Source organism: Tetrahymena thermophila (genome assembly GCF_000189635.1).
Source record: "Tetrahymena thermophila SB210 genomic scaffold scf_8254529, whole genome shotgun sequence".
Taxonomy (NCBI): domain Eukaryota; phylum Ciliophora; class Oligohymenophorea; order Hymenostomatida; family Tetrahymenidae; genus Tetrahymena; species Tetrahymena thermophila.
The window spans coordinates 100,112-123,311 of record NW_002476303.1 but is presented as its reverse complement, the minus strand read 5'-3'; the positions used below and the strand labels follow the sequence as shown (position 1 = coordinate 123,311).

General features: G+C 21.0%; 6 protein-coding genes across 6 annotated transcripts; 3 read left to right on the top strand and 3 right to left on the bottom strand. All coding sequences in view use genetic code 6, as the record gives it.

Moving 5' to 3' along the window:
• Positions 1-439: 439 nt before the first annotated feature.
• Positions 440-5,306, bottom strand: TTHERM_001054400 (hypothetical protein; the record flags this gene model as incomplete). The annotated part of the gene is made up of 12 exons (XM_012799037.1): positions 440-529; positions 789-878; positions 1,137-1,226; positions 1,485-1,574; positions 2,421-2,510; positions 2,770-2,859; positions 3,120-3,209; positions 3,469-3,558; positions 3,829-3,918; positions 4,187-4,276; positions 5,161-5,210; positions 5,268-5,306. Coding segments are annotated over 12 exons (989 nt in total), but the record flags the coding sequence as incomplete, so codon positions are not given.
• A 568-nt stretch (positions 5,307-5,874) lies between these two features.
• Positions 5,875-6,379, top strand: TTHERM_01054400 (hypothetical protein; the record flags this gene model as incomplete). The annotated part of the gene is made up of 4 exons (XM_001030618.2): positions 5,875-5,914; positions 5,997-6,094; positions 6,158-6,256; positions 6,308-6,379. 4 exons carry the CDS (start codon positions 5,875-5,877, stop codon positions 6,377-6,379), a joined length of 309 nt encoding a protein of 102 aa, XP_001030618.2.
• A 35-nt stretch (positions 6,380-6,414) lies between these two features.
• Positions 6,415-7,058, bottom strand: TTHERM_001054399 (PIG-P protein; the record flags this gene model as incomplete). Its single annotated transcript, XM_012799036.1, has 3 exons — positions 6,415-6,456; positions 6,616-6,749; positions 6,809-7,058. 3 exons carry the CDS (start codon positions 7,056-7,058, stop codon positions 6,415-6,417), a joined length of 426 nt encoding a protein of 141 aa, XP_012654490.1.
• Positions 7,059-8,511: 1,453 nt separating this feature from the next.
• Positions 8,512-14,280, top strand: TTHERM_01054390 (hypothetical protein; the record flags this gene model as incomplete). The annotated part of the gene is made up of 10 exons (XM_001030617.2): positions 8,512-8,883; positions 9,095-9,734; positions 9,964-10,736; positions 10,843-11,178; positions 11,234-11,413; positions 11,475-11,642; positions 11,723-11,956; positions 12,006-12,712; positions 12,987-13,328; positions 13,425-14,280. 10 exons carry the CDS (start codon positions 8,512-8,514, stop codon positions 14,278-14,280), a joined length of 4,608 nt encoding a protein of 1,535 aa, XP_001030617.2.
• Positions 14,281-14,888: 608 nt separating this feature from the next.
• TTHERM_001054389 (hypothetical protein) lies at positions 14,889-15,652 on the top strand (the record flags this gene model as incomplete). Its single annotated transcript, XM_012799035.1, has 2 exons — positions 14,889-15,520; positions 15,607-15,652. The coding sequence occupies 2 exons, from the start codon at positions 14,889-14,891 to the stop codon at positions 15,650-15,652; spliced, it is 678 nt and encodes a 225-aa protein (XP_012654489.1).
• A 4,110-nt stretch (positions 15,653-19,762) lies between these two features.
• On the bottom strand, positions 19,763-20,836 carry TTHERM_01054380 (hypothetical protein; the record flags this gene model as incomplete). Its single annotated transcript, XM_001030616.2, has 1 exon — positions 19,763-20,836. Exon 1 carries the CDS (start codon positions 20,795-20,797, stop codon positions 19,763-19,765), a length of 1,035 nt encoding a protein of 344 aa, XP_001030616.1. The 5' UTR covers positions 20,798-20,836.
• Positions 20,837-23,200: the final 2,364 nt, after the last annotated feature.

Here is a 23,200-nt window from a genome sequence, read left to right as displayed (position 1 = left end):
AATAAAATCTAATATATTTTAGGTTAAAAAAACTTTTTTAAAATATTAAAAAATAAAAAAAACCTTTAATATTTAATTATTAAAACATTTAATATTTATTAGTCCTTTTTTCGTTGTTTGCTTATCACTAGAAATATTTTTTAAAGACAACTAATCTTTTTGATTTTAGACACTTGCTTATTACTTTAAATTTTTATGAATAATTTATTGAGCTAAATTTTATAATAAATTAGTGTAAATTTTAAATAAATATCAAATATAATAAACTTTAAATTAAAAATTATTTGTTAAATAAATAAATAAAATAAAATTAGAGGAATAAAAAAGATAAAAAATTAATCAAATAAAAGCTATCAAATAAATTCAAAGAGCTTTATTGTTTTAAATTAGTTTTAATAATTAAAAATATCACAGTTCAAAACAAATAAACCGTTTTTACTTAAGGCGAAGTGTCAAAATATAGAGATTAATGCAATTTGCTAAACAAGAACCTAAGCCTGAAGCACCTTGATCACCAATATAATTGAAACTTTTTAAATATTGAAGAAAAAATATATCTTTAAATAGTTAATTAAAAGGAAAAAATGAAGAAAGAATATGAAATAATAAGATAGATTAATTAATAATAAAAGTAAAAGTTGAAAATAAAATGATGAGTTAAATAAACAAAAAAAGAACAAAAAAAAAAGCAATTACAATAAAAAGAAAAAGAAAAAAGAGCTTTATTGTTTTAAATTAGTTTTTATAATTTAAAATATCACAATCCAAAACAAATAAACTGTTTTTACTTAAGGCGAAGTGTCAAATTTGAGAGATTAATGCAATTTGCTAAACCAGAACCTAAGCCTGAAGCACCTTCATCACCAATTTAATTTTCACTTTTTAAATATTGAAGAAAAAATATATCATTAAATAGTTAATTAGAAGGAAATAATGAAGAAAGAATATGAAATAATAAGATAAATTTATAAATAATAAAATTGAAAGTTGAAAATAAAATGATTTGTTAAATAAACAAATAAAGAACAAAAAAAAAGCAAGCACAATAAAAAGAAAAAGAAAAATGAGCTTTATTGTTTTAAATTAGTTTTTATAATTTAAAATATCTCAATCCAAAACAAATAAACTGTTTTTACCGAAGATCAAGTGTCAAATTTGAGAGATTAATGCAATTTGCTAAACCAGAACCTAAGCCTGAAGCACCTTTATCACCAATTTAATTTTCACTTTTTAAATATTGAAGAAAAAATATATCATTAAATAGTTAATTAGAAGGAAAAAATGAAGAAAGAATATGAAATAATATGATAGATTAATTAATAATAAAAGCAAAAGTTGAAAATAAAATTATGAGTTAAATAAACAAAGAAAGAACAAAAAAAAAGCAAGCACAATAAAAATAAAAAGAAAAAAGAGCTTTATTGTTTTAAATTAGTTTTTATAATTTAAAATATCACAATCCAAAACAAATAAACTGTTTTTACCGAAGATCAAGTGTCAAATTTGAGAGATTAATGTAATTTGCTAAACCAGAACCTAAGACTGATGCACCTTCATCATCAATATAATTATTCCTTTTTAAATATTGAAGAAAAAATATATCATTAAATAGTTAATTAGAAGGAAAAAATGAAAAAAGAATATGATATAATAGGATAGATTAATTAATAATAAAACTAAAAGCTGAAAATAAAATGATGAGTTAAATAAACAAAAAAGAACAAAAAAAAAAGTCAAGTACAATAAAAAGAAAAAGAAAAAAGAGCTTTATTGTTTTATATTAGTTTTTATAATTTAAAATATCACAATCCAAAACAAATAAACTGTTTTTACTTAAGGTCAAGTGTCAAATTTGAGAGATTAATACAATTTGCTAAACCAGAACCTAAGCCTGAAGCACCTTCATCACCAATTTAAAAAAAATATCGATTTTACGTTTTATTTTTATCAAAATTTTAGGTTTTTTATTAAAGAGGAAAATAGGTATATATGTAAAATAATCACAAATTAGATATAAATTTTTCTAAATGGTTTTCATTAATAATTATCAAATAAATAAAAATATATATAAACATATTAAAAAATTAATTTTAAGTTGTATTCTGAGTGCATTTATATGTGCGAGTATTTCTATTCTATTCTATCACCAATTTAATTTTCACTTTTTAAATATTGAAGAAAAAAAATATCATTAAATAGTTAATTAGAAGGAAAAAATGAAGAAAGAATATGAAATAAAAAGATAGATTAATTAATATTAAAAGCAAAAGTTGAAAATAAAATGATGAGTCAAATAAACAAAAAAAGAACAAAAAAAAAAGTAAGTACAATAAAAAGAAAAAGAAAAAAGAGCTTTATTGTTTTAAATTAGTTTTTATAATTTAAAATATAACAATTCAAAACAAATAAACTGTTTTTACCGAAGATCAAGTGTCAAATTTGAGAGATTAATGCTATTTGCTAAACCAGAACCTAAGCCTGATGCACCTTCATCACAAATTTAATTTATACTTTTTAAATATTGAAGAGAAAATATATCATTAAATAGTTAATTAGAAGGAAAAAATGAAGAAAGAATATGAAATAATAAGATAGATTAATTAATAATTAAAGCAAAAGTTGAAAATAAAATGATGAGTTAAATAAACAAAGAAATAACAAAAAAAAAAGTAAGCACAATAAAAAGAAAAAGAAAAAAGAGCTTTATTGTTTTAAATTAGTTTTTATAATTTAAAATATCACAATCCAAAACTAATAAACTGTTTTTACTAAAGGTCAAGTGTCAAATTTGAGAGATTAATGCAATTTGCTAAACTTGAACCTAAGCCTGAAGCACCTTCATCACCAATATAATTGAAACTTTTTAAATATTGAAGAAAAAATATATCATTAAATAGTTAATTAGAAGGAAATAATGAAGAAAGAATATGAAATAATAAGATAGATTAATTAATAATAAAAGTAAAAGTTCAAAATAAAATGATGAGTTAAATAAACAAATAAAGAACAAAAAAAAAAAGCAAGCACAATAAAAAGAAAAAGAAAAAAGAGCTTTATTGTTTTATATTAGTTTTTATAATTTAAAATATCACAATCCAAAACAAATAAACTGTTTTTACTAAAGGTCAAGTGTCAAATTTGTGAGATTAGTGCAATTTTCTAAACCAGAACCTAAGCCTAAAGCACCTTCATCACCAATTTAATTTTCACTTTTTAAATATTGAAGAAAAAATATATTATTAAATAGTGAATTAGAAGCAAAAAATGAAGAAATAATATGAAATAATATGATTGATTAATTAATAATAAAAGCAAAAGTTGAAAATAAAATGATGAGTTAAATAAACAAAGAAAGAACAAAAAAAAAAGCAAGCACAATAAAAAGAAAAAGAAAAAAGAGCATTATTGTTTTAAACTAATTTTTATAATTTAAAATATCACAATCCAAAACAAATAAACTGTTTTTACCGAAGATCAAGTCTCAAATTTGAGAGATTAATGCAATTTGCTAAATCAGAACCTAAACCTGAAGCACCTTTATCACCAATTTAATTTCCACTTTTTAAATATTGAAGAAAAAATATATTATTAAATAGTTAATTAGAAGGAAAAAATGAAGAAAGAATATGAAATAATTATGAAATAATATGATAGATTAATTAATAATAAAAGCAAAAGTTGAAAATAAAATGATGAGTTAAATAAACAAAGAAAGAACAAAAAAAAAAGCAAGCACAATAAAAAGAAAAAGAAAAAAGAGCTTTATTGTTTTAAACTAATTTTTATAATTTAAAACATCACAATCCAAAACAAATAAACTGTTTTTACCAAAGATCAAGTGTCAAATTTGAGAGATTAATGCAATTTACTAAACCATAACCTAAGATTGAAGAACCTTCATCACCAATTTAATTTCTACTTTTTAAATATTGAAGAAATAATATATCATTAAATAGTTAATTAGAAACAAAAAATGAAGAAAGAATATGAAATAATAAGATAGATTAATTAATTAATAATAAAAGCAAAAGTTGAAAATAAAATGATGAGTCAAATAAACAAAGAAGGAACAAAAAAAAAGCAAGAACAATAAAAAGAAAAAGAAAAAGAAAAAAGAGCTTTATTGTTTTAAATTAGTTTTTATAATTTAAAATATCACAATCCAAAATAAATAAACTGTTTTTACTAAAGGTCAAGTGTCAAATTTGAGAGATTAAGGCAATTTGCTAAACCAGAACCTAAGCTTGAAGCACCTTCATCACCAATTTTATTTTCACTTTTTAAATATTGAAGAAAAATTATATCATTAAATAGTTAATTAGAAGGAAAAAATGAAGAAAGAATATGAAATAATAAGATATATTTATTAATAATAAAAGCAAAAGTTGAAAATAAAATGATGAGTGAAATAAACAAAGAAAGAATATAAAAAAAAAGCAAGCACAAATAAAAAGAAAAAGAAAAAGAAAAAGCGAGTTTTTTATACAGGTTTTTACATTTTATAAAACTAAAATTTTAATTATTTTTTCCGAAATTTTTTTCATTCATAAAATTTTTCAAAAAAATTATATGTTATTAGAATATACAGTGTTAATTGTTTAAAATTTTGCATTTTGTGAATTAAAGCTTTCTAAAAATTCAAAAATAAAGCTGTTTTAAACTAATTTAGCTTTATTTATTATGTTATTAAGAAATCTTATATTGCGCCTTTTATAAATTAAAAAGGCATTTAACTAGTTAATTAGAAGGAAAAAATCAAGAAAAAATATGAAGTAATAAAATTAATTAATAGTTAATAAAATTAACAAAGAATGAAATCATAATAAATATAAAAAGGAAAATACATAAAATAAATTAAAAGAGCTTTAATGTTTTAAATTAATTTTTATAATTAAAAATATTACAATGCAAAAATTTTTATTAAGTGTAAGTTTTAATACAAAAAATGAAGAAAAAATATCAAATAATAAAAAATGAATAATAAATAATTAAAAATTGAAATGAAAATTAAGTTAAAATGCTAAAAATTTTTTGTTTTAATATAAATCAATCAATGAATAATGATGGTAATTTCAAATGACAATAATTCAAATAAATTGAAAGTTAAATATATAAAAAATATTAATAATAATAAAAATAATATTATTTAATTAAATATACCTCAGATCAATATGGAGCTCCTAATGAGATAAAAGAGAAGAGCTTAAAAACTATTTTTATTAATTAATATAAATTTAAATGATATTAATAAAAAAATTAATAATTACTTCTTCCAATTTGTTATATTTTTTAATCTATTATATCATTTTTTTTTTTTTCAAAAATATTGAATAGCAAGCAATTTATGAAATTTAATTAATTAATTATAAATAGATAAAAAGAACAAATAAAATATGATAATTAATTATCAAATATTAATTTATATATTTGGTTTTATGAAGAGATATCACAAAAAAATTAATTTAACATTCATTATTTTAACTTAATATTTGTATTTATAACATATACTTAAAAATATATATAGTAGAGATGGCCAGTTTTTATATAGTCCTATTTGAAAAAATTGTAGTATTTAATGTTCTTAAATATTTTTTAAAAATTTGACCTCTTTTTTTATAGCTGTTCTGAGAATAGAGCTATTAATTTATAATATATATTAATTTCTTGTTGACATTTGTAATTTGATTGGAAATTAGTAGAAATTGAATTTATTCTGATATCATCTATTGTAAAGAACTTTAAACAAACAAAAACTAAAGAATTTATTTCAAGTAGATGCAAATTTGATATAAAATACATTTTGAAAATAAAGATATTCATAAATAAGCAGCTCAGGGCAAAAAATTAGCACATTAGCTTAGATTTTAATAATAAATGCAACAAGTTGAATAGGAGTAAAATTAGGCGGCGAATTGTAATAAAATTTCTTTGGACATTTGCTGATGTTTTTTGTTAAATTTATGTAATAATTTTAGAAATAATATTTAAACAAATAGAACATCATCAAGTAAGTAATTTTCTGGCCAAGGAGTTTTTTGATTATGGGTTGATGTCATTCTACCAATACCAATAAAATAAATAAAATAATGAAGACGTAAGCAGTTAATAACTATAAAAATGTTTAGCTTTTAAGTAGTTTTAATGTTTAAAATTATAGAAAGCTGATGATGAAGATAAAGTGAAGAATCAGGAATAAGAAATAGAATAAGAATCTAATAAACTTATAAACGATAAAGATCTTTAACTAAAATACAAGGTAATCAATATGGATGAATGTATATATTTAAATAAACATTATTTTATTTAGGAAGAAATAGATTATATAAGATGGTTCCATTCATTTCACAATTAGAAATTTACTAAATCTAAGAGAAAATGAATCCTTTTTCTAGCTGAATATGAAAAATATAAATCTCATAAATAATTGGTTAAATAGCCCTTTTCATGAAGCTTAAACTATAGAAATATTTTATTTAGATAAAATAAATATTTAAAATAAATTTATATAAATTCAATTATATGTATTAAGTAATTAAATAAATAATAAGCAAGTAAGTAAGAAATAAATCAATCAATCAAATAATTAATAATTTCAATTAATAAACAAAAATTTACATCTGGATCAAATTTCTGAACTATTTCTGGCTCATAAAATAAAATATTGTTAACCACAGGAGCTGGAATATCATAAATTTCAGGTAATCCATCTTAAATCTCTGTTTTTTTAGTGTGGAACCTAGTGAAGTTATCTGTGAATAAAAAAATTTTAATCGTAAATTATAAAATAAATTATAAGAATTTAGTCTACCTTAAAGAGTTGTATAAGAATCTAAAGGCTTGCATTTGGCCATATTTAAAAATTAATAGAAAACTATCAAAAAAATAATTGTCATAACAAATACAGAAGGGATAGCAAGAGCCCATGATTTATCAGGATAGAAATAAATGCCAAAAGAATTCAGCAAATTGTCCGGTAAAAATCCCCAAATAATATAAAGCAAAAACATCCCAAAAGATCCAACCCATCCTACAAACCCATAAATTTCAATCGACTTCATTTTAGCCAGAAATAATTTCAAAAATTCTTTTTCTAATATTTAATTAGATAACTTTCTTTTAACAATAGTTAGATTTTACTTGATTTTTTGTTTATTAATTTATTAAACTAAAATATGTTTCTTTTTTAATTTGTGTTTTTTTTAATTTATCAATTTTATTTATTAAATAAAGATTATACCCTCAAAATACAAAGAAATTACTTTAAATTTTATTTAAATTTCTTTAAAATCAATCAAAAAAATCTTCATATCCAAAAGCAAAAATTTTATCAATGTGAAAAGCATGTTTTAACTTAAAATTAAAAGCAATCATTTTTAAGAGCAAAGTAAGAAAATAATTAAAATATTTTGTATAAATGTTATTTTTAATGAATCAAATTTTAGTTTTTGTTTATAGTTTCTGATAAGGGCTTCAAGCCTATGAGAAGGAACTTTTAAAATTAACCTTATTAAATAGAATAAAGCATCTTCATTTAATATTTTTAGCTTCTCTTTGAATTATAATAAAAATTTAACTTTTATGCTTAATTTGATTTTTTCTATTAAAAAATAAATTTCATAAATTATTTTATTGATAGATTAATTCATATATCAAAAATGTATTTATGATTATTTATCAATAAAAATGTTTAATTTTTTCATTTTTTATTTATTTTTAAATAAATTATTAAAATATATTGAGAGAATAAAAAAATATTTATTTTAAAAAAATACCTTTATTAAATTAATGAAAATTAATCTGTTAATTTTATTTAAAAATTGAAAATAAAAATAAAGCATTAGTTGTAATTAATTATTTTTAATAAAAAATAAATCAAATGAAAGAAAATAATTAGTAAAATTTTTTAAATAAAAACTAATTAGAATTTATAAAAAATAAATAAAATATTTTTGAAAAAATTAATAAAATATGTTTGTTAATTGAATTTCTAAATAGAAAATAAAAACAGTTTTTATAATATTTTGGATTAATTTCAAAGATTTGAAGACTGCCTATTTATCTATCTATCTATCAATTGAATAAATAAATAAATTTATTCAGTATGATTTAGTATTCAAAATAGGAATATTTTTTGAAATTTGATTAGTGTTTAAAATCAATCAATCATAGAAATTTAATTAAATTATTTATTTATTTACCAAATTTCAAATAAAAAAAGATTCAATTATCTTTCTTGTTTGTTATTGATAACATAATTTGTTTGTTAACATTAAAATATCATAGATAAATAAATAAATATTATTTATTACTGAAATACAACTTACTTATTTATAGTTAAAGCAGACATTTTTAAATAAATCTAGTAGTACAACAATTATTTGTCCTTGATTGCAAAGCTAGTTTAAACAAAAATATAAAAATAGGAGATTTAGTTTAAAATAAAAGTCAATTATAGCGCAAGTAGAGAATAATAAATACTATTTTAATAAATCCAATACAAAGTTAATAATTATGCAACAAAATCTTTCAAATTAGCTTGTTATTATTCCTAGAGAACTCGTCTACGCTGATGTGCAGCCTCATTCTACGTAGGAGTAGTCATTTATTATTAAAAACAAGCAAGCCAACCAACACTTTGAATTATTCTTTGACAATTATGATCCTTAAAAATATGAAATGATTCCAAACAGAATGCAATTAAAACCCTATCAAGATCAACTCGTTGTAGTTAAAATTAACGTCGACTAAATCAACTCTAATTTCTCATTAAAAGATCAAATATTAATCAAAGATGCTAACTCTAATCAATCTATTCCTATAACTATTACTCTGCTCCCTGCATCTTAATTGTCTCACTTAAGTCCACACCATTCTCCAAATCAAGTAATATCATCAAGCAGTATTTATCAATATATTGTGAGCAAAATCATAAAATTTTGAGTTTTATTTGAATTATTAAGCTAAAATAAATACTTTAAAACAATTTAATAGCAAAAAATGTTGTTTTAAAAGCTTGCTCGATAGATAATATTTTTATTTTAAAATTGTATTAAGGAAAGATTAATTAATTAAGTTAAATATAAAATTTAAATAGTTTGATGAATACGAATTAAAAGAGAAATACTGGTAGGAATACTATGATAGAAAGGTAAATGAAAGCAAGTTGTTGAGTGAGAGAGTCGAAGATTACAGAAATATTGAAGAGGAAATTATTAAGCTAAATGAAGAGCATCAAAGACAACTAGATGAGAAAGATGAAGAAATAAGAGAGCTGACAAATGAGTTACACTAAAGCTAATAATAAACATAGCTTTATAGATAATAGTTAGAAGACCTTCAAACTGATTTTAACAATTTTAAGAATAGAAAAGAAGCAGAATTAAGACAATATGAAAACACGTTAGAAAGTGAGTAAAATAGGTACAACACCAGACTTTAAGCTTAAGAAATCAGCAACTCTCCAGCATTTAAGCTTAACGAATTCAATCAACAAAGAATTGCTAAAATAGAAAGCGAACTTAGTTAACTCACACTCAATTATAACTTAGCTACAGGTTAACTCAATGAAGAAAAGAAACAAAAAAAGCTTCTGAGTGAGAAAGTAAATCAACTTAAATTAGAAAACGATAGGCTCTTAGATGAAATATAAGGTTTGAAAGAAGCTGAAAGTAGTAATTATTCTAATCTCTGTTCTAAATACGAACTAGCAATGAGGCAATTAGAGTATGCAGAAAGTAATATTTAATATAATTTCAATGAACTCATAATTTACATTTATTTTTTATTTTAGTTTTCCTTATTAAATTTACATTTATTTCTTTTATTTTTATTTATAATTTCAAGGCTTTTACTTTTTATGCCTGTTTATTTCATTGTCATTTATTTTATTTATTTAAATTTTTGAATAAATATTCTATTTTAAGTTTAAGTTTATTGAGTAAAATTTGTTAAAATATTTAAAAGAACAACGCAAATAATTAGAGGAGGAATTGTAGATTAAATCTGATAACAAGGATGTTAAATTAGGAGGAAATTCATTAGATAATGAAGATTTAGTATAGTAAATAAGAGTTTTGAAGTTAAAGAATGAGCAATTGGAAAAGAGAGAAATGAAAATTGTTGAAGAAAAGACTAGATTAGAATTACTTTACAATGATTTATTGCAAGAATATAACTAAATGAAAACAGAGTTCAGTGTATATAAATCACACCACAAATATCCTGGAGAAGGTTAGACAAGTAGCATGGGATTAAGCAATAATAATAATAATAATAGAATGAACTATAATTACACTTCTACTGATTCTTTTAACAACAATAATAACAATAATAATAGTATTAGTGATTAATAAGATGGAATTATTAATTTATATAAATAGTAAACAGAAAGCCTTAAGAAATAAATCTAAGATTTAGAAATAGCCATTCAAAGGTCTGAAGAGAAGGAGAAGGAAAATAAGAAAAAAATGGTTATTTTAGAAAAAGAGAAAGAAAATCTTTAGCAAAATGCAAAATACATGACTAACTTAATTGATGACTTAGAGTTTAAAGCCAAAGAAGTTGAAGACAGGTACAGAACAGATGTGATCGACTTGTAATAGAAAAATTTAGAACTTCAAGGCAGAGTTTATGCTCTCGAAAAGGAAAACAATACTCAAAGAGATGAAATTCAAAACAGCGAATATCTCAAAGAAAAAATTGAAATCATTTCTAAAGTTAACCAAAAATTTGAACTCGTAAAATACTTTTTCTAAATATTTTATTTTTTTAACAATTGAATTTTCGCTTAAAATAATATTTTTGTAAAGAACAAAAAATAATTTTTTATCTTGAAAATAATAGGACATTAAGCAATTAAAGTTAAAAAATTAAGAAGAAATGCAACAAATGAAATAAGATTTAGAAAATTATGAATCTTTGAAGTTATCCTTTGAAAGGAGAATAGAGGAATATGAGCATGATAATAAGATTTTGCAAAAAACTAACGAAGACAAGGATAACATAATTAAGAAGCTGAGTGATGAGAATGAAGATTTAGACCACCGTTGCTAATTACTTATGTCTGAGAATTCAAAGATTAACGAGCTTAACAGAAAGTATGGCATTGAAATAGAGAGAGTCATAGCATAGCTCAATGCTTCAAAGGAGTAGACAGACTGGGCCGAAGGAAAATTCAAGGTTAAATTAGTCATTCATTATAAAATTGTTAAAATAATTAATTTACTTAAATTAGGAAATATTAAAAGAAAAAGAATAATTGTAGAAAGAATTGAATATACTTGAGATTCAAACCAAGCACACTGATGTTATAGATGCATAGGTGATTGAAGAGCTAAATGAACTAAGAGAGTAAATGAGAAGATTCAGTTTTGAGAAAGAAAGAATTTATTATCAACTTAAAATTGAAGAAGAAGTAATTTTATTTTTATTGTAAATTTCACCTACTGACACATTCAATTATTTTCATTTTAAAGAATGATCTCACCTCAGTTTCTTAGAAAACAGACATGATTAGATTTATGAAGCAAATAGAACTCAAGTTTAAGACCATCTAAAATGACACTTCAATCGAAATCAGCCAACTTAAAAATGAACTTAATAATACAAAAAGAGAGCTTGAAATACAAATTTAATAATATGCTGTAAGTTTGTTTTATTGCTTTTTTATTTTGTTATTGATTTATTTATTTTATTTTATTATTTATTTATTTATCTATTTTAGGATTTGAAGATCATTGTAGACAAAAAAGAATAAGATTATTTGAAAATTGCTGAAGAAAAGAGAATTTAAAATAATGATTTGACGAAACAAAGGGAATAATATGCAGATATTTAGAGATAAGTTGAATAACTGAATGCTTAAAAATAATTGGAAGATAAGTAAAAATTAGATTTGATAGCATAGCTATAATAGGAAATACAGAAATAAGAAGAAGCTGTTAATGTGATGAGAGAAGTAATTTATTAATTTTTGTATTAAGTTATTTATTATATTGTGTTAAAAGGAAATGATGAATTAGAATAAAGTGTTTAAAGAAGTAAAAAATTCATAAGAAAGTGCTATGCAGAATATGAAATAGAAGTTTGTTGGTGATCTGAATGAGATTTACTAGAAATTCAACACTTATATGAACTAAGCATAATCTGAGTCATCTAAAAAGACAGGAACCACAAACATAAGAGACGATAAAAAGTATATTTAGAGACTCTTTGAAACATATGCTGAAAATGTTAATGTTGTTTCTCATAAAGAGGCTCTTATTAAGAAGCTTTAAGATAAGGAAAAGAAAATGTAGGAAAAAGAAAAGACATTGCTTAAAGAAATAGAGAGATTAAATGAAATTAATAAGAAATATTCTGAAGACTTCTAGTAAATGCAGAAAAAAGGATACACTCTTTCTATTGGATCTAAGAGACAAATTGTTCCTGGATCAAAATCAGCTGTGAACACTTTCAACGTTCTAAATGAAACAAATATTTCTAAAAATCCTAACAAGACAAATAATTAAAATAACAACTACTCATAAAATGATATTTCTGTGTCTTTCATCAATCAAAATGATGAGTCTACCACCAAAAATACTCTCAAATTAAAGGACATAGCAACATTAGAAGCCTAACTTTTCACCACAAAAACAAACTTAGAATAGTCCAAAGAAGAAGTAGCATTTTTGAAAGACTACACTAAAGATTTGAAAGAAGATCTTGAAAAGTAAATCATTTTAAATTTATTTTACTCAAATTTTTAAAAATTGTTTATCTTCATTTTTCAGAGATAAAATAGATTTATATGAAATAATAAAAAACCATATTTTTCTGTTAAATTTCTAAAAGCCAAAAAATATTTCAAGATTTAAAGAATTATTATTAAAGCTTTTATTAAGTGACTTGCATTGATTAAATTAAAAATTTAAATTGAGATTGAATATGGAAAAAATCAAATTTTATTTTAAGTTTTATTTTAATGAATAAATTTATTTTTATAGATTGTAGAAGAAAGAAGAAGAGCTCTTGGAAGAAAATAGATCATTGCAAATTAAACTTAGTGATCAAATAAGATAGAACAAGTCTGATAAAGAGAAGTATTTAGCTGATATTGAACTAGTCAAGACATAATACTTTACACCTGAGAATTATTAAGAAAAAGTCTAATAATTAGAGTTGAAGGATAAATAAATTAAAGAATTGAAGGATGAAATCAATAGGAAGAAAGACTTGGTCCAAAGCGTTAAGTAATTAAAGGAAGAGCAGTCTTATGATATGAAGACACTCTAGGTGGAAATAGAGAGATTGTAAAAAGAACTAGAGAAATATAAAATTAGAGCAAAGTAAGATATTCATTCACTTTTGTTTTGAATATTTTTTTAAGTTTATTAATTATTTATTTTTGATTTAAATTATATTTATTTTGTTAATATTTGCAGTAAGGCTACTTAGTAGATGAGCGGACCTACAAAGGAAATGAAAAGCTAAGTTGAAAGCTTAAAAGAAGTTGAGAAAAAACTGACTAAAGAAAATGAAGAGCTTCTTGATCAGTAGAAAAAATTGAAGGCTGAGTTGACTAGAGCCAATGCAACAATTAAAGAACTCAGAAATAAAACTGAGTAGCAGCAATTAAATAGTGAGTAACTAAATGAAAACAATGAACAGTTAGAAAAATCAAAAGAATAATTAAAAAAATTAAAGAGCGAAGTTGACAGAAAAGATACTTCAATTAAATCACTCAAAAATAAATTAGAAAGCGCTACAGCAGAGCTAGAAGAGCTAAAAGGAAATTCAAAGAATTTTGTAACTAAAAATGACTATTTATCTGAATAAAAGAAATCTGACTAAGCCAAGGCTCAATTAAAGAAATCAGAAGCCTAAATTAGCATGCTTGTCTTTTTACTTAAAAGAATATTTAGAGATAACTTTGTTAATCTCCAAAAAGCAAAGGCTTCTTCTAGACCTTTAACAAGCTCAGATTTTGCAACTCAACCAACAAGATCGTAACAGCCCGCTGCCTTTAATAAATTTTCTGAATCAGTTAATATTCTTGGTCTTTCTCCAGAAGAAATAGATTAATTCTTAGATCCATACTAATCAAGCTATAAAAATGTGCAGTCTTCTTAGCATAACTATAATATATCTCATGCAACTGAATTCTATTCAGATTTAATGGACAGATTTGAGAGAGAGCTAGAAAATATAGATGAAAATATAAATGTTAATTCCTTATATTAAATGCTGTATTCAGTAATAGAAGAAAGAGTTGAACTAGTCAAAAGCTATAAAGTATGATTAATATAGCCAAACAAACAAACAAACAAAAAAACAAATAATTAATTAATTGATTGATTATTTGATATAATAAATATTAACCATATAAGAATTTAAATAAAAAAGTAAATTAGATAAAATTAAAGGTTTAAATTAGTAAGAATAACAAATAAATTATCTAAATTAACTTATAGAATCAAACAAAACTAGCTAATTAATTCATGTTTTAAAATTGAATTATTATTTTTATTATTAATAAAACTATAAATTAATTAATGTAAAATATTTTTAAATAATTTATAAATAATGTGTATAATTTTATTTTATAAATTTATTAAAAATTAGTTTTTTTCATATTTTATAACATTTTAAATATAAATTTCTTTTTTTTTAATTTTTTTTTTTGTTTAAGAAACTATGAATATTTAAATGTTTTAAAAAATTTAATTCTCGCGCAATTCACCTATTTTTTCAATTAAGATTCTACTTTATCAGAATTTACAAATATAATTTTATAAATGAATTATTGCTGGAAATTAATACTTATGATTTGTTAATTTAAATTTCTAAACAAAATTGCCACAAAATCTAATCTAATTTTTTAGTAGATAGATAGATAAACAAACAAAATGAATAATTATACATATCAAATTTATTTTTACAAGCTTTAGAATGGGCGTAGTTTTGGATTTGATCTTCGTTCATTAGATTTAAATGACAAAATAGTAGCCTTTAATAGTTTCTTTAGTGATGCTTTTAGTGATACTGAAGAATAATTTGAAGTAGAAGTTATTTTAGGTTCTGGAATGGGATAATTACTAGATAAATTTACTTTTTTAGATGGTTTTTACGATAGGATTAGGTATAATCTCTTGTTTGTTATGAATTACGTTAACAATTCCTTTGGGTTATAAATGATTTCAGTTTTCACATTCATAAATCTTGATTGCTTGCTAAATGTAGAAGACATTTTATTTCAACTTATCAGAGACTAATAGTAATTGAAAGAATTAAGTATTAGCTCAAGAAAAGAATTATCAAGTCTTTTATTTAACACATTACTTGAATCAATAAGTTTCAACAGGGAAACATTAGAAAAATTAAATTTAGTATTTAGTGTAAAAGATGAACTAACAGAGATTTAAATTCCTAGTCAATTATCTTCTATTAAACATTTATCTCTTTCCAATTTATCTTCAAAGGTTTAATTGAATGTTTTTAAAATTGCAAAAAGCATAGAAGAGATAGAAATTTCTAATAGGTATAATTCTCGTTTATCAATTGAGACAATAGTTGATGGATTGCATATAACAAAAAATTCTTTATAACAATTACATCTAGCAATAGAAATAAATAACCATTTGTTGAGCAAAAATAGCTTAAAACAAATTGAAAAATTACACAATTTGAGAAGCTTATATTTATAAACAGTTAATATAAAAAACTAAAATTTAGATATTCAGAAGCTAAAGAAATTAGAAAAGTTAAGTCTAATTTTCTCTGATGCAATCGATTACTTATCAAATCATTCTAATTTTAATCAAATCTAAGAATTATAAATAGTTGTAGGAATGTGTGATGCAAGCAAATTAAAAGTTAATAATTTAAAGAATTTGAGAAATTTACATATATAAGTCAAGCAAATTTCTTAAAAGGAAACAAAAAATACAATAAGTTGCATAGAAAAATTTTGTTAAATAGCTCATTAATTGGATGAGTTAAAATTAAATTTTAGTGAATCAAGTTTCTTCAAGCAAAGTATTATGAATTAATCATTAATAGAATCAATTGGATTAATATTTGAAAAGTGTAATGAAGATACTAAAGTGAGTTTTATTAATAGAAACTGTTAATTTAATACAGCAAAAAGATTTGAATTAGCTAAAGCGTTTATGAAAATCAAAAATTATAAAGATTTTACTCTTAATAATGTATGCATTTATGAAGAATTACAGCATGAAAATGAAATTTCTTGTGATATTTTATAGAATAAATTTCCTTACTATTTGTTTATTTCTACATTATGCCAAAATTAAAGTAATAAAGTAGTAAATTTTGATTCTAATTATATAAAAGATAATTACCCTGTCCTTAAAAATCAGAAATCTTTTTTTTCAAAATTTAAAAAATTTTCTTTTTCGTCAATGCTTTATTATTCAAGGGATTTAGAAGAAATATCTGAATAGTTTATGAAAATACTTCCTGAATAAGTAACTTTTATCAAATTATCTTAAAATTTTCATTCAGAGTGCTTAATAAAGAATTCAAAGTATTTGAAATACTTATAAAAAGTTTAATTTTAAAAAATTTAAATGGAAAGGTATAGTTTAGATGCTGAAATAAGTTAGTTAAAATAAGCTTTCAATCAAAATTTACAATTAAAATTTACTAACATCTATACAAATTATTCTTATAACAAAGATCAATATCAAAAATTATTTAATATTGAGGGTTATGTGATTGAAATTAAAATATATTCTAGTTTTGATTAAAAAGATATAGCTGAACTTTTTGATATAATTTTAAATAAAAAGAATATCATATACTTAAATCTTGAATATAATTATGATTATCGAATTTCATTTGATGAATTCCTAGAGAGAAAGCAATCTATTGAATAGTAGACACATTTAATTACAAATTACTCCAATAATGTGTTAATTTAAGTTCTAACTATCAGTGCATTTAATAACCATTTTATTGAATTTATAAGCTTAAATCCAAAATTAATTTATTTAGATTTATATTTTTGATTGATTTGCAATTTTTAAATCTATTTATTACTGATTTTTCATGTTTATTTTTATTTTTTGCCTTTCTAAATATAAATTAATAAATTTAAAATTAACACTTTTAATTTAATTTTTTTTTATTAATTCATTTGGAAGAATTTCTTAATTTTAAAAATTTGCTTTTTTTTAATAAATTTATGCAACCATAAAAATTTTTTTACAATGAAGATAGATTTTAAATAAGATGAGAACTGAGAAAAAATTTTTAAATATTCTAAGCTTTAATAATCTTAATTAAAAATATCATCAATTAATTATAATTTATGTGGTATATTTTAAATAAACTACTATGATAATAAATAAATAATGTTGTATAAATTACAAATAAAATATAAGGATAAAGATTAATTATAAATTAAAATATTGAGTATAAGTAGGGTGTAGAATTATCTTAATAAGATCTAAATTTTACATAAATTTAAAATAAATGAAAAAATTTTAATTTGAAAGCATTATTAATTAAAATATATCTTTGATAATCTAATAAATAATTCATTCATTCAATACATTTATTAAATTATAAATTCATTCAAAAGGATATTCACAAAATATTTTGAAAATTAATGAATAAAATTGAAAAAGTTAGTTAGTCTGCCTTCCAATAATTATTGGAAGGTTAGATGAAACTTTTTCTAAGCGACCTAAAAAAGCTCACCAATACATTTTCTTGAACCAGATTTTAATTAATAAAATGTAAGTTATCTGACTTAATTTAATCAAAAAATTAATTAATTAATTCTGATAATTTACTCCATTAATAGTAATAACATCTAAAAAATATTCAAAATAGTGAAAATGAAGTAATAATTTAAATTTTATTATCTAAAATGGTAAATATTTCGAATATAAAATAAAATTTAATATATAGAATGAAAAGGATTTTCACAAAGTATTTTACAAATTAATGAAAAAAATTAAAAAAGTTAGTTAGTCAGCCTTCAAAGAATTGGAAGGCTAGAGGAAACTTTTTCTAAGTGATCTAAAAAGCGCATCAATACATGTTCTTGTATCTAATTTTAATTAACAAAATGTAAGTTATCTGACTTAATTTAATCAAAAAATTAATTAATTAATTCTGATAATTTGCTCTATTAATTGTAATAAATGTTTCATCTAAAAAATATTTGAATATAGTGAAAACAAAGTAATAATTTAAATATAATTATCTCAAATAGTTAATATTTCGAATATAAAATAAAATTTAGTATATAGAATGGAAAGGATTTTCATAAATTACTTTACAAATTGAACTTTATGATCTAATCATTTAAATATAACCATTAAAATATTTAGCTCAAATGTTCTAATTTATGAAATAATTTGTAAATTGCTTATCTCAATTCTTTAGAAAAGTAAGTAACTTAGCTTAATCAAAATTCTGCTAGAACAAAGTATATCTCACTTTTTTCCCTTTATCTTTAAATTAATTAAATTGATCTGAAGGAATGAGTGTTTAACTTCTTTAATTAAATCAACAAAATTTTTAATATGCAAAAATTAACTAAAAAACTTCTAATTTTGAAAAGCGCTAGTTTAACAATAATAAAGCAAACTTTTGATTAATGAATACTTAATAAAATTGTATTTTTTTCAATCATTTGTTTTTATTAAAAATTTAACAAGTATAAATTTACTAAGGAAGATAAAACATTCTTGTATGTTTTCATTAGTCAAATAAAATAAAATAAATTCATTTTTAATTTATTATTAAAGAAATATTAGTTTATTTATTAATTAAAATATTTTGACTTTAAATATTATGAAAATAATTTTAAATGAGTTATCAAATTTATTATATGCAAAAATTATAAAAATATTCTTGTAATCAATAACCTTTAATTTTTGATTGCATAGAATATCAATAAATAAATTAACCTTTTCAAACATTATAAACTTCTAGTGTTAATAGCATAGTTTCTTAGTAAAACTTTTCAAAATTAAAAATGGTTCTAGGAGTTCAAGGGTAATAATAGCCTTAAATAATTATTTTTACTTAAATATGAATAATATAGAGTAAAATACCATTTCGATATACAATAAATGAAATTTAATGTTTTGATTTAAATAAACATTTTTTAAATACCACTCAAAAATGTCCTTAATTAACAAGAAAGAATCTACGGTAAATAAGATTGATAATCAAAAGTCAAAATACAGAGTAAAGTAATTTCTAAAATTGTTTGTTATCTATATAACAAGTGTAAAAGAATATTCACCCAAATGAAAACAATATCTGGGAAATAATTATTTGAAAATTCTTAATTATTTTTGAAAATGAATTATTAATTGTTATGAAATTAATAAAAAATTAAGCATTAAAAGCATTTGCTATCAGTGCAGCTATTTTTAATTTCAAATTTTATTAATTGATTATTTTTAAATAATTGGCTAAGTTAGGTTAGTTAATTTTTTATTATTAATGATTTTTCATTATTTATTGAATTTCCAGCATTTGAAAGTAAATTTGAATATTGAAACATTAATTATAGCTTACCAAAACATATTTAATCTTCCAAATTTTAATTGAAAAATTAAAAAACATTTATTATACTTTTTATTATGAATTTTATTTTTTAAAAATTAATTAGACAATTAATTAAAAATCAATCACATCAAATACATATTTTACAAATAAATTTAATAAAATTAATTAGTTAAATATTTTATAAAATATTTTATTTGCTTTAAATAAAGCTTTTATTTTTTTTTCATCAGAAAGCCAGTATAACAGCAATAAAAGCTAAAGCTAATTAGATAACCTTGCCAGAAGAAGGATTTGTGTTAACTTTAGATTCTTTATCCTTATTTTAAGTCTTCTTAGCTTCTTCAGCGTTCTTAGCTTCTTCAGCGTTCTTAGCTTCTTCAGCGTTCTTAGCTTCTTCAGCATTCTTAGCTTCTTCAGCGTTCTTAGCTTCTTCATCCTTCTTAGCTTCTTCATCCTTCTTAGCTTCTTCATCCTTCTTAGCTTCTTCATCCTTCTTAGCTTCTTCATCCTTCTTAGCTTCTTCATCCTTCTTAGCTTCTTCATCCTTCTTAGCTTCTTCAGCCTTCTTAGCTTCTTCAGCCTTCTTAGCTTCTTCATCCTTCTTAGCTTCTTCATCCTTCTTAGCTTCTTCATCCTTCTTAGCTTCTTCATCCTTCTTAGCTTCTTCATCCTTCTTAGCTTCTTCATCCTTCTTAGCTTCTTCTTCTTCATCAGTATACTATTCTATTTTTTATTAGGCAGTCTACTCAATTTAATTAATATTTTATATCATATCTTTAGAAACATATTTGGCTTAATAAGAGAGCATGCGAATTTCAGAAGAAGTCTCTGTATTGACTTCAATTGTTTATTTAAGAGTTTAGATACTCTTATTAGCATTTTCAATTTTATCATTTAATGTTTTTTTATCATCATCATTATCTGCTTTTAATAAAGCTTCCTCATAATTTTTAACTTCTTACTCAAAATTTTAAAGATCATTTTCTTAATTTTCAAGTGTTTTTTAAAAGTCTTCATGAGCCTTTAGTATAGCAGCTGCAGTTTCTAAAGTTTAATTTTTAGCATCTTTAATCTTTTAAAGAACTTCAAGAGCTTACTATAAATTCTTAGCATTTTTAGCAGCTGATCTCAACTCTATAATAGTTAATTAGGTAGATAGAAGATCTTCGTAAGCTTTTTCAGATTTTTATTTTTCTTCTTGAGCAAAAGTTGTTGTTAAGAGAAGGGCTGAAATTAAAAGAACAAACAATTTCTTATTCATTTTTATTAGATTAGTTTAATTTTTTTTTTATTTATTAATTTAATTATAATATTTTAGAGTTTTAAAAATGACTTTTTGAAATAAATAAGGAGTATAATTAACTATTGAATGTAATTGTGATATGAATAGTACCAAATAAACAAACAAACAATTAATTTTAATTTTATTACTTGATAATAAGTTCTTTGTTAATCAAACATAATTAATTATTTGATTGATGGAAAATAAATAGAAAAATATATCACTAAAATAGATAGAACGAATAAAAATTTTTAATTAATTTAAGATTGAAGTATAATGAATGATTATTAAAAGTTAATTTAGATATTTTTATACTAAAAACAATCATGAAATCTATTATTTTTACTCTATTATTAATATTTCATTAATGATTTGACTAATAAACATCGAAAATAACTTAATTATTGTTTAAAAAACCATTAAATATAATAGCAAATCGATCTTGTTTTTATTTTTTTGTTGATTTAAATAAATATGTGTTGGATTTTATTAGATTAAAAGTATAAATTGATAAAACTAACTAATAAATTTAAATTACTTTCTTTTTTTAAAGTAATAGTAAAGTATTTTAAGTAACTACTTTAATTTAATCTAATTAATTAGAAAGATTAGGCTGCATAAATTAAGTTTTAAGAATCTTTTAACCATTAAAATTGAATAAACACCTTCTTATCTAATTTTTCAGTATAATTAATTCATCATTTAACTTAAAACAAAAATAAAATTAGTTATTTATTTATAATATTCTCATTTAGTATAATAATCTTAAGTTTGTTATCTAATTTATATGAATTGTAAAATGAATATGTAAATTATTAATAAGAAAAATTATAATGGAGGTATTTTGTGATCACTTTAAAAAATTTTTTCTTAATTATGAATAATTGTCGACCAAACTCTATCTTTGATCAAATATTTTTGCTCACCCACACCCCTAGTACTTAAATTTAATTAGCAAAATTTTTGTTATCTCACTTAATATTGCTAAAAATTAATTATTTCTGATAATTTACTAGATCAAAATTAATCAATATTTCATTTAAAAATATTTAAAATGGTGAAAATGAATGAATGAAAAGCGTAATTTATTTATTTATGATTATCTCAAACAGATGATGTGTTTATTATTTCTAATATAAAATAAAAGTAAATATGTAGCGAGAAAAGAATATTCACAAAATACCTTACAAATTGAAAAAGACAATCCAATCATTTAACTGTGCCCACTAAAATAATTATCTCTTAAAAAATATAAAAAATGTTCTAGTTTATGAAATAAATTGTAAATTAACTTTATTAATTCTTTAGAAAAGTAGCTTACTTAGCTTAATCAAAATATTGCTAGAACAAAATATCTCTCACTTATTTTCCTTTATTTTTAAATTAATTAATTAATTTGATCTTAAGGACTTTTTATCTTCTTTAATTTAACTAACAAAATTATTAATTTGCAAAAGAAAAGTAACATAAAAAACTTATAATTTTGAAAAATGCTTATTTATAAATAATAATGTAAAATTTTGATCAATCAAAATTTAATAAAAATAGATTTTTTTCAATTTTTATTTGGTCAATAAAATATTTTGACTTTAAATATGAAAATAATTTTAAATAAGTTATAAAATTTATTTTATGCAAATATTATAAAAATATTCTTGTTATTAATAACATTTCATTTTTATTTTGAATAATTAAATGTAATATTTTCTGCAATCACTAAATAAATTAACTATTTCGAGCATTTTAAACGAACTTCTAGTATTGCTATTAATAAAGATTCTTTATAAAATTAATTTTTTTTTCAAAATTAAAAATGGTTCTAGGATAGTTCAAGGAAGGGCAGTAATAACACTAAATAACTTTTTTACTTAAATATGAATAAAAAAATTTTTTTTTGATTACAACTAAAAATAAATATATAAAGAGTACGTACATAGAACCTTTCATCTAAATGGCGAATAAACTTATAATTACACACCTAAAAAAAATGAGCTAATTTTATTATAATATATTTTAATTAATTTATTAGCTTACTTAGTTTGATGATTATCATTTACTAAATATAAAAAGCTGTAGGTCCTACTTAATTAATGGTGATTTATATTATTACCTAACATTTTAAAAAATACCTAAATTTTTGGGATTTTTTTTATAACCAATTCGTTTTCCTTAATGAGGTTTTACTGTATGTCATCTCACCTTTAGCAAACTTTACAGTAATAAAAAAATATTCTTCTAAAATTAGAAGATATTAATTTTATTATTTAAAATAAAAGAGTTAAAAAATTAACATAAAATATTGAAAACTTAAAGTGTTAAAATATATTTAAACAATTTTTTTTAACTATAATTAATTAACAAACACTAAATTAAAATATTTTT